At 24.1% G+C, this 17,559-nt stretch overlaps 5 protein-coding genes across 5 annotated transcripts; 3 read left to right on the forward strand and 2 right to left on the reverse strand. All coding sequences in view use genetic code 6, as the record gives it.

Annotated features, from left to right (window-relative positions):
- Positions 1 to 237: 237 nt before the first annotated feature.
- On the forward strand, positions 238 to 4,576 carry TTHERM_00441850 (cyclic nucleotide-binding domain protein; the record flags this gene model as incomplete). Its single annotated transcript, XM_001033100.2, has 6 exons — positions 238 to 447; positions 510 to 720; positions 831 to 1,369; positions 1,456 to 1,566; positions 1,838 to 1,895; positions 1,953 to 4,576. Exons 1-6 carry the CDS (start codon positions 412 to 414, stop codon positions 4,574 to 4,576), a joined length of 3,579 nt encoding a protein of 1,192 aa, XP_001033100.2. The 5' UTR covers positions 238 to 411.
- A 1,203-nt stretch (positions 4,577 to 5,779) lies between these two features.
- Positions 5,780 to 8,667, reverse strand: TTHERM_00441860 (hypothetical protein; the record flags this gene model as incomplete). Its single annotated transcript, XM_001033101.1, has 2 exons — positions 5,780 to 6,265; positions 6,322 to 8,667. The coding sequence occupies 2 exons, from the start codon at positions 8,665 to 8,667 to the stop codon at positions 5,780 to 5,782; spliced, it is 2,832 nt and encodes a 943-aa protein (XP_001033101.1).
- Positions 8,668 to 10,926: 2,259 nt separating this feature from the next.
- Positions 10,927 to 13,039, forward strand: TTHERM_00441870 (AAA family ATPase; the record flags this gene model as incomplete). The annotated part of the gene is made up of 3 exons (XM_001033102.1): positions 10,927 to 11,408; positions 11,654 to 11,917; positions 12,154 to 13,039. 3 exons carry the CDS (start codon positions 10,927 to 10,929, stop codon positions 13,037 to 13,039), a joined length of 1,632 nt encoding a protein of 543 aa, XP_001033102.1.
- A 542-nt stretch (positions 13,040 to 13,581) lies between these two features.
- TTHERM_00441880 (hypothetical protein) lies at positions 13,582 to 15,384 on the reverse strand (the record flags this gene model as incomplete). Its single annotated transcript, XM_001033103.2, has 1 exon — positions 13,582 to 15,384. The coding sequence occupies one exon, from the start codon at positions 15,382 to 15,384 to the stop codon at positions 13,582 to 13,584; it is 1,803 nt and encodes a 600-aa protein (XP_001033103.2).
- A 464-nt stretch (positions 15,385 to 15,848) lies between these two features.
- TTHERM_00441900 (hypothetical protein) lies at positions 15,849 to 17,197 on the forward strand. Its single transcript, XM_001033104.2, has one exon. It carries the CDS (start codon positions 15,891 to 15,893, stop codon positions 17,079 to 17,081), a length of 1,191 nt encoding a protein of 396 aa, XP_001033104.2. The 5' UTR covers positions 15,849 to 15,890; the 3' UTR covers positions 17,082 to 17,197.
- The last annotated feature ends 362 nt before the right edge of the window (positions 17,198 to 17,559 follow it).

Below are 17,559 nucleotides of genomic sequence, written 5' to 3' on the forward strand. Positions count from 1 at the left end.
TTACTTACTCTTGGTTGTTAAAAAATATTAGGAATTATTAATATCTAAGTAGAATAACAAAAGGTTTTTAAAAAAACTAAATTATCTTGTTAGTAACTTATTTTAAGAATTGACTGTGGTCATAATCAAAAGCAAAAAAAAAGCTAATTTATTTGTTTAAGTTCTATGAATTAATCAAAACTTTTAATAATGTTAGAACGAAGTAATTCTTTGTTAGATTTTTTTTTTTGTTTAATTATAAAGGCAGTAAGGGATTTGATTAAAAATTATTAATTTTTGCGACAAATAAACTAAAGATAACTCTAAATTGTTAATATAATACAGCAAAAAGGTTTGTTTATTTATAACTCTTAAGGTGTGTAAAAATTCTAATTAAAACATTTTCATAGAATAAAGTAGCCTAAATCCAAAATGAAAGAGTAGCAATTTGGCAGTCAATAGCAAAAAGTACTAAATTTAGAGCCAAGTTTAATAGCAAATTCATTTATGATCTTTTAATTATAAAAAAGGACTTAATATAATACTTAGAGTTGAATTAGCAAGAAAGAAAACTAAACCAATAAAAGCTGGATAAGGCATTAGAAGCTGCTAAGAATAGCTAGTATATACAGTCTGCTATTTTGTTAGATTAGAATAATGATTACGAATAAATGTTAAATGGACTTTTACATAATTTTTAAATAGAGAAGTATGAAGTAGGTACTAACATCATCCCCTAAAGTAATTAATATTTAATTGTAGAAATACTTGCTAAACTTATATCATTTAAATATATATTTATATCACAAATATATCATATAAATTTATCTTAATTTTTGTAAATCCAATAGCAATTGCTTAGAATAAGTTTGTTTTTGTAATTTAAGGCCATTTGTTACTTAAAATTCACTTTAATGAAAGTTAAAACGATACTAAGCTAAATAATATTAATGGGCTCCAATAATTAAGGAAAAATAATAGCTTAAATAATGAATAAGAATAGATATAAATAGTAAGAGCTGGTGAAGTACTCAACCCCTAATTATCTTACTAGTATCACTTTAGCTTAAAAGAGGCTATAGCTATGTAAACTATGCAAAACAACATGTAATCAGAACAGTAAAACGGTATATCCTAAGAAGATTTTATATACTTAGCTACATTAAGTAGCGATTAATATTCGCACTTACTTTCTAAGTTTGAGGAAAAAAAAATGCAATTACTGATTGATACTCTTAATCAGATTCCCTTTTTTGAAACTTTAAATGAAGATAAGCTCAGCTACATAATAAGTATATCTAAAATTCAACAATTTAGAAAAAGAACAATAGTGTATAAAGAGGGTAGTGTTGCTTTAGATGTATTTGCTGTTTTATATGGAGATTTTCTGGTAAAATTTTTTGTAGATATTAAACAAAAATAGCAATTATTTATTTGATGAATCTTATAAAATAATTTTGTAATAATCAAACATAGATAACAAGAAAGGAGGAAGGACAAGAGCAAGAAATAGAAAACCAAAAAGACTAAAGCCCAAATCCAAAATAAAATAATGGGAACGATGTTAAACAAGCTAAAAGAAAAATTGTAAATTACCCTTATTTAATTTATTATTAATTACAGAATATTCACAATTATTTTTACTTGATTTGATGGTTATTAATAATTTTTTTATCTTTTTTTTCATAATTTTAGTAATGTTTTTTTTTTCGTTCTAAAAAAAACTATTCACAGCCATAATTTTTAATATTTTGCGTTAAACACAAATTATAATAGCCATTAAATTTATTCTAAAGCATCCATAATTTTTACATTTTTTAATCAATAAATTACATTTAAAATGTTAAAATAAAACAAGATTGATAGAATCCAGAGGAACTAAATGTTTGGCGAAGAGGATATCTTATATTCCTAAAGTAATTTTTTTAATAATTTGGTTTTTTATATTTATTTATTTATTTTTATTTTTTTAGAGAGAATAAATACTGCTTCTTGCTCAAGTGAATAAGGACTAGTTTTAAGAATACCAAAATAGATATATTGCAATTTGTTTGATATAAGTAAATTAAAATCTAAATCTCAAGATAGCGTTCATAATGATGAGTCTCCTTCTCTTTAAACTGCTGACTTTTTCGTTAGATAAAATTTTACAAATACAAATACAAGAAATATCGAATAAAGTTAATAGCCATAAACAAATCAAATCACAGATTTATAGGGATCTTAGTTAATTTTCTCACAAAAGCCATCAAATAGATAGTTTACAAAATTACAGATTAGTTAAATGCAAAATAATAGCGCAACTATTACTCAGTTTTCTAAGACTAATAAATAGCTTCTCAACATTTTAAATAATAAACTCTAACACTAATCAAGTGGAAGCCAACAAAATTAATCTAATGGGCTAAGCACAAATAAGCAAAGCGAGGATAGTGGATCAGCTTCTAATAAAAATGCTAGAAACTTTCATCTTTAACAATTTAGCAGTGCAAATTTTAGTTAAGGCTAATTAAGTAATAGCAGCTCTAAATGCTTCTCTCCAATTGTATCAAATTGTGATGTAAACGAACATACCCCTTCAAAAATAAAGCTTAGCTAATTTAGAGTTAAGAAATATTAAAGTGAAAGATCTATTAGTATGGCTAAATAAAGTAATTAAGATAAAATAGAAGACTCTGATAGCTAGGCTATTAACAAAAATGTTTAAGATAAGCTAAACTTACAAAGCTTTACGAATAAATTTAATGAAATACAAGATGTTAAAAATTCTTTTAGATTTTAATCCACAAATAAGAACAGTTCTCCAGTAGTCGCTCAATAAGGATTTTAGCTAAAATTAAACTCTGGTATTCTCTAAAAGCACTAAAAAAATATATCATCAAGACATTCCGACATTGTTCTTGCATCTCATGAGCTATAACAAAGCTCATCATCTTAAAGAGGATGCTAAAGTCCTGAAAAAACAAGTTTTAGTCCTGCTAATCCTATGAGAAGAACATTTTTGATAGATTAAAATAAAGGAACAATAATAAAAAAGAGAGGTCTGAATGGTATTTAGTTTGCTAGCTAAGTTAATTTATAAAAACCTAGCACTTTAAATGAATTTGATGATTAAAAATTTAATAAATAAGCATCAGATGAATTTAATTACCCTAATTCTGATGGAATTGAAGGTGACACTTAAAAAAATTAAGGAAGATCCCCTATTTAAACATTTTCAATAGCTACCAAGCAATCATGTGATAATCTATTTTCGAAAGCTTAAATATGCAATGAAAGCTCTCCTAACGTAAGCGTTACAGATGCTCTCAGAAAATCTAAAATATAATTCCAATATCGCAAGAAACCATCTTCCGTAGCTGTAGGTTCTTGCAGCGACTTTTAGTCACTTAAAAATATTGATGCTGATTAGTTCTCTAAAGAAATTTAAACAAATATAAATACACAACTTTCTAACAAATTTATAGGAAAAAATTCCTCAGCAATATTTTTTTCAAATAATTTTGAAAAATCTCCTTTATCTTCATAGCAAAATTTGCCATCTTGGAAATCAACAGCTAATACAAAACTATAAATGAACTTCAGCAATTAAACTTCTCCCAAAAAAAATTTTATACTAAAAAAGTCATAGATATTAACTTAATCAAACAATGGATCCATGCAATAAATTCCCTCTATTCATAATTTTATAAATAATCAAGAGATTGATTCTTAAAAAAAATAAAATGAAGTTAATTCTTAATCAAGCAGACTTGAAGATAGTAATGATTCATCATTTATGATTTATGATGATTATGCTAGCCACTTAGCAAGCTTGAAATAAAATATTGAGGAATCTCCACAAAATCAGCAAACAAATGAAAATGAAAATAAATAATAAAAATCAAAAAAACCCAAACCATCAATACCCTTATTAGATTTAAAAAGTATTACCTAAAATCAATAAGTCAATAATTTTTTTAATAACATTCCAAATTAGTAAAACTAGTAATAAAATTAGAATTAAAAATCTACTGAACAAAATGTTAACAAATTTTAAGACAGTAAATTAATAATAGATTAAAAGCAAAACATCACAGAATAATCAAATTAAATAAACTAAGGAAATAACTAATAGAAATAATTAACGTCTAATAATTAAAGACCATCTACGCCTTCTATAAAAAAATTAGATTTAAGTAATTTAAATGAATAATTAAAAAAATAGACTCCAATAAATGTGTAAAAAGAAGAAGGCTTTACTGAGATAACTTAATCTAGATTAATACTTCCATCTTTCAATTAAAACATAAATTCAAACTACAATCCTTAAGAAAATAAAACTCCTCAAAGTACTAAATTCGATTTTTTCAGCCCATGTAAAATCCAAGATGATATAAAAGTTTTTGAAAAAAACATTTTCCAAACAGCTTAATAAGCATAAAATAATACATTCTTCTCAAATCAACCCAATTAATACGGTCATAATAAATCAAAATAAACCATTTAAAATATTAACTCTTTATACTAAGGTCTGCTTACTAGTTAAAATTTTAAGAAATAATCCTTGTAAAGCAATTCTAGAAAAAATACAATAAACTTGAAAGAATTGTCATGAATAATTTAATAAAATAATCAGATATATAATTACATAATCTGAGATTTTATTTATGATTCTCTCTATCCATCCATCCTTTCATCCACTAAGTTAATGAATAATAAATATAATTAATTATTTGACATAAAATATTTTGTCAAGTGAAGCATCATCTAATTAAGTAAAAACACAATTTCAAAATACCATTATAAAATTCTACATTAAAGTCCTTCGTTCGATCTATCAAAAATTAAATTGGATTGATTAAATTACATATTTCATTGAAGTTCTAACTGAATTAATTAATTAATTAATATTTCAAATTTAAAATTGAATATGACAATTTAATTTTTTTGATAATTATAAACAAATTAAAATTACATTAATTTTTATCTCATATAAAATAAATAAATAAATAAATAAATAAATAAGTAAATACTTTTGCAATCTTTTTAAAAGTAAACAATTGATTTATTGAATTGGCTGATTGGCCAAATAAACAAAGAATTTTCTTTAAAAAAATAAAACCAAAAATAAATTTAAATAAGAAAGTGAAGTGATTAAAATGTTAACTTATGCTATAGATAATATAATTAAAACACATATATAAAGAACTATAATAAATTTAATTAAATTGTAATTATATATTGTAGGTAGATGAGTTTATGTCATTTATTTATTATAATAATAATATAAATTTTTTAATACTTCTCTACTCTGATATTTATTTTTTGTATTATTTTGTTTTATCGCTACTTAATATAGGAATAAGAAGCGCTAGTTAATTAATTTATACTCTTTTATTATTTAAATATAAAGCTCTTTAAAAAAAGATTTTTTGTCATAAATAGTTTTAATTTATAGTTGTTTTGAGATCGATCATAATTGATGATCTTTGTTATGATTTTAATTAGTTAAAAATTCAATTAGTTAATTATGCTAGCTCATTTTATTTTCATTCTTATTATAAATACTTTAATTTAGTAGGAAGGCATTCTTTTGTTAGTTTATTTGTTAATTCTTTCCTTGTTAGTTTGTCCAAATGAATCAGTATTACAAAAGTATAGAGCTAACTTGTTAGATATTAAGTTAAATTGATATTAAATTAATTAGACAGTTGTTTTTGTTGTAAGTTAATGCATTGGTTTATTTGTAAATTTCTTGTAGTTTGTTAAATAGGAAAATAATTATTGCAAATATTAAGAAAGTGTTTCAAAAAATATTTCAATATGCAGAGCTAAATTGAAGTCTTTTTGAAACATCATCAAGTTATTGAGAAGTATTTTCAGGATTAATGTTTTCTTAATTCTGCTAAGCGCCTTCTTATGAGCTCAATTTTAAGCTTTGCTACTTTTCTAGCTTTATATTAGCTGGTAAGTTAGATTGTTTACTATTTTATTTACTAAGAACCTTATCAGTGATATTTTGAAGAGCTCTATTTTTGTTTGCAAGTACCTTTTCTTGAAGTTGATTTATAGTAAAGTCGTTGCTTAACTTTGAAATATTTGTTTTAATTGGGACTATGCCTGTTGCATCATTAAGCTTTAAAAGCTTTTCTGGACTTCCAGTTTGTTTGTAGCTTTCATCTTCCATTCCCTCTCCACTCATATCTTCATATTAGTACTCTTACCCTGCTAGCATCTTGGTGCCTAACTTCTTCTTAAAGGTCTCAAGTCTTTTTTTCTTTTAATCCCAACACCATTTATATACCTATTAATAAAAGAATTTTATAAGCAACTGAATAAAATATAATTTTTTTTATTTACTTATGATTCTGAAAGCCCTGTAATTTGTGCAACTTCTAATATTTTCTCTTTTCCCCAAAAACCTCCTTTTTGATATTCTATTTTTAAGATTTTGAGTTAATCGTTATTTTTTCTCTTTCTCTTTCTTATTTCATGGCTTGTGCTTTAGTTTTGCAAAGAACTCTCTTAGTTATCAAGCTAGTCACAGTCATTATTGTCTCCCTATTCGTTTAGTAGTTAATTTTATGAGTGCTTTTTGCTGTTATGACTATTTGATAAATTTGAGGATGCTATTTTTTAAATTTCTTTATTATTTTTTTAATCATTTTTTTCTTTGCTTAGTTAATGATTTTCTTTTGATGATTATGAGTTTGACTTATTCTAAATATTTTCTTTATCACACTAGCTTTAGTGATTTGGTTTTTTATAATTCAATGATGAAGACTTTTATTATAATTAGTTTTGTGCATAGTACGAAGAGTCGCAGTAGATTCCAGATGAATGATGTGGGTGCATTCCATAGCTGTTATAAGATGGTTCTATTGGATGAAGGTACATATCCTATCCTTATTCGTATTTTGAAAAACTACCTGTTGAGTTCTGTCCCTTTGCGCTAGGATAGTGAGGCAATGAGATGTGAGAATGATAATTATTGCTTGAGGAGGTCTTTTTAGAATTTTTTTTAGTCTGTTAATAAGGATTTCCTACATGCATTTCATTCATAGGAGGATAATAATAAGAGTGTGGAGGGTAATATCCCTTTGGATCATAATAACCTCTCATGTATGGTGAGTGATCATATTTTTCTTATTAATGAATATATTCGCTATTTTAAGGAGGTGGCACCATGCTTATTGCATTTTCAGCAGAGGTGTTTGCTTCACATTTAGTAGGAGCTAAAGGAGAAGTTTAAGATACTCCACCAGCTTGAGTGTTATTTTAAGTATTTGTTGTAGGAGGAATCGAATAGTATCCATATGAGGAAGGACCATGACCATAGTAATATTTCTTATATTCTTCACTTTCTAAAATTTCAGATGGCTCACTACCTTCACCTTCATACTTTTTGCTGTCTGTTCCCTCTCCAATAGGTGGCATTTGATGGTAAGGATAGTAATATCCATACATGTCAGTATATCCATAATCCATATCATCTTGAGGATAAATAGGAGGCAAGTGATGATGAGAAACAGGACCATGAGGAGGATACATAGGTTATTGAGATGAAGGGTGATTAGGGTAATAAGAATAGTTACTATTGTTGCTATTATTAGAAGTAGCATTAATAGATTAAGTACTAGAAGAATTTTAATATTGCTACTATTGCAAGCTACTATTACTATATCCTCTGTGGCTAGTAGATACTAGGGAGGATGAGCCTGGATTGTGGTAAGAGTGACTGCTGTGATGATAATTCATGTTGCCTGAGCTACTTCCATTATAGTAGTAGGGGTTGTGATGTGAGCTACTAGAAGTAGCATTAGTGGCTTATCTTTTTAGATGCTACTTATTTGTGTTAGCTTATTCGGCTGCACTCAACTACTTTTAATTTGGATGTTACTCTCCAAGAATGGCTTTGCTGTTTTGATTACTAGTGTTGGAGCGACTTGAATGCTAACTATTCTGTTAGTGTGATTAGTATTTATCAGCTCCATTCACTGCTATTGCTGACTGCTATTTTTGCAATGCATTTTAGGAAGAAGCTATTACTGAATATTTTGGATCGAATGAAATTTCTTTCTTAAGGTTGGAAGTGAAGTGAGATACTGTATTTTTAACATCGCATTCAGAGGTATCATTGGTAAATAACTCTTTCTTTGTGATGCAAGAAAAATATTGGGTATCAGCTTCTTTAGCTTCAAGGATTTGCTTATCTTCTTATTTAGCTTTTACATCAACGTTATAGGCATCAGCATTTTTTTCATGCTCGCTTGGAGTAGATTATTAGTTCAAGAACATTAATTTTTTGCCTTATGGATAATCATTATTTGGAATTTGTACTCCGCTTTAGAAGTATTTACTATCCGATGGAGTGTCGTACGAGGTTAATTAGTTTTTGATTTGTTTAATTGCAGAGTTAAATATATCCTCGGTATCTAGTTTAATAAGATGATTGGTTGCTCCTTTATATTATAGACTATTTTCGGGTATTCCCATTTGGTTAGGATTTCTTATTCTACTAATGTCATCTACTCTACTATCGTTAACAATTTTAGTATTCAGAGTGTGTTAGTTATTATTATGCGGATTATTATATTGTGAGTATATGTTTTTTTAATCTGACTGGAAGAGATTCTTTTGGTCTAATCCATCAGCATATTAGCTATCAATAGGGCTATTCTAGTATCCAGCTTATAATGGTATCATCAAATGTAGAATTGATTACGAGTCTGTGAGGATTTCAGTACAGCTTTGCTTTCTTTTTCTCGTGATAAAGTATGTCTTGAAAGAGAAAATATAGCGAGAAATAAATTGTGTTTTTATATTATTTGTTTGTATTATTTTTGTTATTAGAGATCTGAACTATCTTAAACGTCTCTTTTACTATGGGATTTGTTAATAAATGAACAAAAAATTTAAATTTCAATTTTTGTTTTTATTTTTTTTATTTATTATATCAGCTTTTTGAATTCAAGTGATATAAGGGGCATTTACGCTAAAACTGTTTGTTTTGATTAAGTAAAAATACATAGAAAGTATTTGTTCCTATTGTTCACTCTATAGATAAAAAAGGGTTCTATTATCAAAATCAAACACATATAAATAGATATATATATATCTATCTATCTATATATATATTAAATAAGTATTCATTTATAACTTTACAAACTTTAATATTTGATTTTCCCCAACGGATCTTTTGATAATTTGTATCTATATATTAAAATCTATATTGAGAGGATTAACAATAATACTGACTTCTTATTTTGTTTTGGCTGATGGAATCTCATCATTTTTGCATTCTAAATCCATAAATAAAAGACTGCCCATATAAATTAGAGTATTTATTTTAACAAGCATCATTTATAAATATGAACGATTAGCTGCATTGTTGATTGTTGTTTAATTATCATTTATGGAGCATCTAAAATTTAAAATTAACCTAGTTTTAGAGTAAATTAAAATAAACAATATTAATTCGCTAATAAAAATTAAACACCAAAATTTGAATTTAAATTTATAATTGCTTTTGATAATGTATTTGTTTGTAAAATTTGCAATTATTTATATTTTGATTTAAATTAATTTACTATTCTCTTTTCTCCTAATTATTCCTACACACATTTCGCTGACACAATATTTTATCTCTTTTTTAATCTCAAATACCGTCATTTTAATAAGTACATTTTCGTTTTTGGAGATTCAAATCTTCTTTTCTTATAACAGATTCGATAAATTTTAAATTACATTCAACCTTTTAATAAATTAATCAATCAATATAGATTATTTATCACATTTCGAGAAAGAATATTTATTTATTTATTATCTATCCATCTATTATTACTCAGTCACTCACTAAAAATAATGTTTTTATATTTAAATATTTGTTAGAAGTATATTTGAATTGAATTTTAAACTATATTTTTTAAAATATCTCTTTATTAATAAACAATATAAGCGTCTTAATTTTCTCAGTTAATTTATCTCCAGACAATAATTTAAGTACTTAAAATCCCTTTTGTTCTTGAATATAGATTTTATTTTAAAAAATATTTTTTTCAATTAAATTTTTCTGATATTCTTTTAATAATTTAATTTTAAATAAAAGAAAAGTATTTTGTAAATATTTTAATTTTAAGCTATTTTAAAATAAAAAAATATTTAAATATTATTTTTATAACTAATTTCAAAAAAAACAAATTGATTATTTTTAATAAACTCTCAAAGAATTATTATAAATTGTTTTATTATTATTTTTAGTATCAAAATTAATACTTAGAAAAAGTATTGTTTATTTAATTTAAATAGATTATTTATATTCATTTTAATTGAAAGCATAACATTATATTAATTTTATAATTTATCCCTCAGAATATTAATTATTTAAAATTATTATTTTAGATTTATGAATATGAACAATTTATTGAAAATTAAAACCAGGCACATAACACAAAAACTAGCAAAAAAGCATTTTAAGAATTATATTTTTATCGTTATTTAATATTAAAAAAAATGATTTCCATTTTATACAAATATATTTTGTTAAAAAAATATGAAATAATTCATATTTCATTTCTAAGTTGATGATAAACGCCTTTCCCTCCTATACGGTTTTTCATTAAATAAGGCGGGACTAAATACTGTAAAGCTGACAATTTTAAATTAAAAGCGCGAAATACTATCTTATTTAATTAATATAAAAAGATAATATCAAAAATTAACAATATATATATTCGCATATTAAGCAAAAATTTCTTTAATAAGTAAATAAATACAAATAATATTTATTAAAAGCCAATTTCAGACTTTTTATATTTACCAAGTCTTTTGATTTACAATTATTAATAATTAAAAATATTAGATTTAAAAAACAACTAATATTACTCATTATTACCTTTGAGTACTTAAATCCCTCTCAACCACTCTAACCAAAAACCTTAAAACTTTAAAATATTTTATTAAGCTATGAATATATAAAACTTCAAAAGAAAAGAATGCATTGCTAGCTAAAAAAGAGAATTAGAAGAGGAAAACATATCTAATAAGAAGAAAAAAAAAGATTAAAGCTTCTTAAGCAAAATTAATGCAGTTACACATCAAGAGGAATTTCATTCAGAAAGCAGTACTATGGATGTTTATCCTTTTTAACAATTGAAATAAGAAAAATTATAAAGTATGGATAAGCTTGAAAGTTTAAATGAAAGCGGAACATCTAGTCCTTGTTTAAGTAATAAAAAGATAGATTAATCCCCTTAACAATGTGAAAATGATACTTAAAATACTTAAAGCAAAAATAATAACTAAAATAAAGACCAAAATATAGAAGAAGAGGACTTAGATTATTAAAGGATCAATAAGCCTTAAGAAATATTTGATTGTAAATACAAACCCAGCCTAATTAACTTTAGAGATAAAGAAAAAAATGAAATAAAGAACTTTCTTTAAAGGTAATATATATAAATAAAATACAAATAAATACTTCTCCTTTATAATATTTAGTTTGACAAATCTTCATTTAAGATATACCAAATAAAGATAATTTATCTATCAATCATTCAATAAATCGTTAATTATTTATTATCTTGTTATAAATCTTATTTCATAAATTTATAATAAGGATTTCATTTATTATTAAATTAAAAATATATTGATAAATTTATATTTTAAATAAATTTTTTAATTTTATTTATAGATGCATTGATAATAAGTAAAAAACTAAGTGTCTCCTTATAACTGGAATGCCTGGGTGTGGTAAAACTTTGACTACTACTTCATTATTAGAAGAATTATCTGTCAAGTAAAAAAAATTTGAGTACATAAAATTTAATGCTATGAGCTATAATAATCAAGAAAGTTTTCTAAGAGATCTTCACTTTAAAATATTTAAAAGCAGAATGCAAAGTTCTTGTTAAGATCTTCTAACTTAGATTAAACAATCTAAAAGATCTTCGCACCTGTAAAATATTTACTTACCTACTTATTAATTTTAATTTTGATAAATCAAATTTAAATTCAAATAAAATCAAACATCTTATTAACTTAATTAAATAAGTGTTTGACTTAAAATTATAATTTTTGATTATAAATTTTCCAAATTTTAGTAAAATTAAATTATCTCACTCAGAAAATTAAAAGACAAATTTATTTTAGTTTTAACATTTATTAACTTATTTATTTTTATTATAAAACTAGGACAATATTTATAGACGAATTTGATAATTTATTTCATGGAAGTAGCCAAGATATTTTTATCCTCTTCAATATTGCAAGTTTAGAAAAAGCAAATATCTCTATAATAGGAGTTTCAAACTCAATGGAAATGGTCTTTGACTTATCTAAAAAATATAAAATTATTCTACCTGACATCAAAAATCTTGTTTTTGAGCCTTATTCTTAAAAAGAAATTTATTAAATTATTCAATCAAGATTGAAAGAAATGAGTGAAAAATTAAATGTTCCTCAGGATATAATAGATGATAAAGCTTTGCGCTTGTGCTCTGGAAAAATGTATAACTTAAAAGGAGGAGATATCAGATGCTTATTTGATGTCTGTAAAAAGGCACTTGAGGAATCAAAGAAAGGAAGATAACAAGAAGATAACAAAGATACTGATGAATAAAATAATGACAATTTAAATGAATTATAAAAAATTACTATCCCTTAATTGAATCAAATTATTGATAAACTTTACAAAGTAAGCTATAAGTTTATTGCTAAGATGCCAATTGAATAGATATTGACCATTCTATCCATTTATTCTATTATTAAGTAAAAAGAAGGAATAGTTGAAATTTCTGTAATTTAAGTTAAAAACCAATTAAACAACATATGTAATTCTATGGGAATACAAGTTTCTGAAATAAGCAAACTTAAGGAGATTTTAGAAAATTTATAATCTTATTAAATTCTATAAATAAGAAATAAGGAAAACTCTGCATAAAATGCTAATAAAAGAGGATAGAACAATAAAAATATTGAAAATATGACAATTTTTCTAAAGATCACAACTGAGGATGTAGAAGATGCATTAAGTGAGGAAAGTAAATTTTCTGATTTCTTCGAGTAGTATATTAAATGAAACAAGTTCTCTAAAAATTACTAAATTGATAATTAAAAAAATAAATAGCTAATATAATAACATAAATATCATAAAATAAAAAATTAAACATTTTAGATTGGATTTAATTTGTGAGAAAATAAAACTCAAATCAGTAATCCTCTAATAAATTTTCAGCATCAAAAATTCTTAAAATAGCTTTTTAGAAAAATATTTTGATGTTTTTAATAACAAATCAATAAATAAATAAATACAAAATTATATTTTTTACTTTATATAATTGTAAATTAATATCTATTTCATACACATAAATTTTGACATTGTATGCTTTTCAATTAATAAATTTGTATAAATAAGTTTGATGGAAGACATTAATAAAGGAATTAACAATTTATTTGTTCATTAGCTTCTTTCTTTTATCATTTTTAATCACTTTTTAAATTGCTTACTTTTAGATATATTCGTTTATTTTTTAAATAGGTAAAATAAAACAAATTCAAGGTAAGAATTATTTCAAAAATATAGAAATTCTTAATGATTGAATATTTTGGTTAACAAACGACTCAAAGCTATATAAAAATCAATTAAATTTCTTCAAGTTTCACGGAGGCTATTTAGCTTTGATTAAATATTTAACCACCAATAAGTCCTTAACTTCCAAGCAAAAACTCTTTATTTTCTTCTTCATTTTCTTATTCTACATAAGTGTTTTCTAATTCTATTTCTTTCTTTTAATTTTTTAAATTATAAATTTCCAAACTATCTCCTGCTACTAGAATATAATCTGTTTTTGGTATACTTTCAAGGCAAAGTATTTCAAAATTTATTTTTATTTGTTAGTATTTTTGCTTAAAGTAAAAATCTCTGAAATCATGAATTTAAATTATGTTGTTATGTGTTACTGCTGCTATATGATATTTGCTCAATTATCTTATTCTTGAATATGAAATTACAATAGAAGAGGTGCTGCTATTAGTTTCCCAGTCTTCATCTTCTATGTCATCTTCTTCTTCTTCTTCACCATCTTCATTCTGTTATTCTAATTCCATATTACTATCTTCTTATACTTTTTCATTCTATTCAGTATTGCTATTTTAATTTTATTCTGATAAATCTGCCTAATTATTAGCCATTTAAATAAATTGCTCAAAATATTCTTAATCTAGTTGTTAAAATTAGTTTTCGTTGGCTCCTTACAAATAGTTATTTCCAATAGATTCAAAAAGAGGAAACTAAATATAACTGTTTAGCATGTGAGATCTAATTATTTATCTCTTTTTCCAATTCCAGAAATTTAATCTGCCATCTCTGTGTAAGGCTATAATTTACTTGTTCATGTAAAGTATTCCAAACACATCACTGCTTTATTCCTCAGGAAAGTTCAGTTTTTTTTCCACTTTAATTTACTAATTAGAAATGTTAAGAATAAATACTGAGCAACCCTAGTTACAGGCTATTCGATTTTCATCCATCTTTTTTAACCTAAAGACTATCTAATCGAGTCTCATCTTATCTAAAACAATGAGTTTATCTTAAGGATTAATCTTATATAAAATAACTCTCTAATCAAGAGCTCCTGAACAAAATATGTCTTCTTTTATTTTTTCTATAACACATACTTAATTATTATGTTTTCTTTTCACAAATTAAACATCTGTTTTACAATTATAGTAATAAATAAATCCATAATTATCTCCAAAAATAAATATTTTCTCCTAAAATTTCATTAAGTTACTCTTTATTTATTGATCAGGAAAGTCAGAATTTTTTTAGAAAATAACTTTTTTTACTTTAACATCATTATTTTTAGAAATTTAGAATGGCTTTGTTGAAGATTTATAAACTAACATGCTAGGAAATGAGGTAAGTAATTCTTACGCTTCATTTGAAAGCTCATAAAAATAAAATTCTTCAAATTCAATTACGGCCTTCAGTTTGTAAAGTTGAAGAAGCCTTTATGAATATTCAACTTAATGTTTGTTTATAGATAGAAACTCTTCTTAGCATTATTCAAATTCATCTATAAGCTTTTCTTTAATTGTAGAAACTAAGTTCTTCTATATTACATTCACTTTTTTTTATTTATTACTTACCATTCCCTCATTTTGGGAAGAGAGGACTTTAACTAAAAGCTTTATTTTTTCTAATTGTTGATATTTTTTTGCTAAAACTTAACTAAAGTTATCATAATTTGTAAAATTCTTAACATCTTAATTGCTAACAACTATACAATAAGAGCATTTACTATTATGTTTAACCATTTAATCCTTGGGTTATCCATACTATTGTTTACTAAAATTAGTTTAAACGAACATCAATTGTTAATCATTGTGAGCAGAGCAGAGCTTATAAAAATCTTCTATCATTTTATCTAATTATTACAAAATATTTAAGCTAAATTAAAGTAAATTAAAAAAAATAAATTAATCCTAAAAATTTTTTAAAGATTATTTTTAAAAGATTACTAAAAAAAGTTAAAGGTCGTACTGGGATTCGAACCCAGGTCAGAGGATTCAAAGTCCTCGGTGCTAACCGCTACACCATACAACCCCAACGAAATATAAACCCTAATAATCAGTATTACCATTTAAGCTTTGATAATATTTTTAATTTTTTTAAAATAGTTCTTAAATTATCTGAGAATATTTTAATTTACTATAAAAAGAAGAAAAAATATTTTCATAAAATAATATTTAAATGTTTACTTTAATATTTATGTTTTGACTTTGATTATTTTAAACAAAAACAACAAAAATTAAGCTATCTATTTAGATATTTGAAAGATATTATTTAATTCTAGAAAAAACCATCAATATCTCAATAAATAATAAATTAATTCATAAATTAAACAAAAACAAATATATTAAATAAAATGATATCTAAACAATTTTCCAAATATTCTAAATTAGCTTAGAAGATTAAATTAGGCAACCCTAGCTGTACATTATTTTTCAATTAATGTTCAAGATATAGCTTTATAAATACTTATAATGTTTCATAGGCTAGCAAAATGGCAATTTAAAACAAAAATCTTTTGTGCCACAATAATAAATATCATTTCTCACAAAACTAAGAAACTAAATCAATCGAATAATAAATAGAAGATCTCAATAATAAGTTTGATTAGCAATATGATGAGAGAAAATACGAAGAAAGCTTAGAGACACTAAGACAACTTGTAGAAATCAAGTAAGAATAAGGATTAGATATTGGATATGAAGTTCAATAAATAGGCCATGTTTTGATTAAAAATAAAAGAGTTTAAGATGGATTAGATGTTTTATACGATTTAAAGTCATAGTTAGAATCATTAAAAATTGATGATGCATTGCTTTTATCCAAAATCTCAGAAAATATTAGTAAAGGTGAAATGATCAACTCTAACTTAGAAAAAGCACTTAGTATATTGAATGAAGCTATTCCTAAAATTGAAAAAGCTGTTAGCTATGAAAATCCTACATTGTATGATATGTTAGCTAGAAATTATTCATAGAGAGGTAATATTTACTCTCTTGATAAGGAGAAAAAATAAGATTTCATTGCAGAATACTCAAAAGCCAAAGACATCTATGAAAAATTCGAGGAATTAATTCCAGAATAAAAAAAATCATTTGCAATTATTTTATAGAAAATTGCCAATGCCTGTATAGGTAAAAATGAGCTCGATCTTGCTGAAACTCACATTGCTAAATCAAGATAATTGTGGATGGAATTAGAAAAGAATGAACCTATTGATCCTAGCCATTTCACTACTCTTATTACATTTGGAGTTGTTGAACTATACAAGGGTAGAGTACACTAAGGTATGAAGGTTATCAATCAATCAAAAATAGAATTAGCAAAGAAAATTAAATAAGATACATCTTATTCAAATAGTTATATGGCTACTATCACAATCGTTGCTGGTATTTTGAAATCAAACCCTGCTGCTAAGCAATTGTTAGAATAAGTTAAACTTGAGTATGATGAAGGATTAAAGATTCTTGAAGGCTCTGATGAAGATGGTCCAACAAAAATACTTCTTGAAGAATATAAGCAAATGAGAAGTTAACTTTTTAATTGAATCAAACATTAAAAATATAAAATAAAATAATTTTATTAATTAAGAGTACTCTTTATAATTTATATTTAGGTTAAAATGTTTAATGAAAATTTTTGATAATTCTTAAATAAATTTATCTTTAATCTAACAAAGATAAAAATTAATTTATTGAATAATTAATTATTTATAGGATATTAAAAATGTAAGTAAATTAAAGATCCTATTTATGTTTTTACAATTAATTTATTATTGCTATCAAAGAAAATAGTTTATCTTGGTTATTATTTTATTTTTTTTAATTACATAGATCAAAATTTTTATTTAATTAAAAATATAGGCAACAATTAATTAATTTATAGCTAATTTTTAATATAATAATATTTCTAGACATTTCGCTATCGAATAAATATAATATTATTAAATAAAATTAAAAAATTTTTTTTTTTATAATTGGTATATTTCATAAAAATATTATTTCTCTTATTGTTTTATCCTATTA

The sequence above is a fragment of the Tetrahymena thermophila genome, assembly GCF_000189635.1.
Source record: "Tetrahymena thermophila SB210 genomic scaffold scf_8254609, whole genome shotgun sequence".
Lineage (NCBI taxonomy): Eukaryota > Ciliophora > Oligohymenophorea > Hymenostomatida > Tetrahymenidae > Tetrahymena > Tetrahymena thermophila.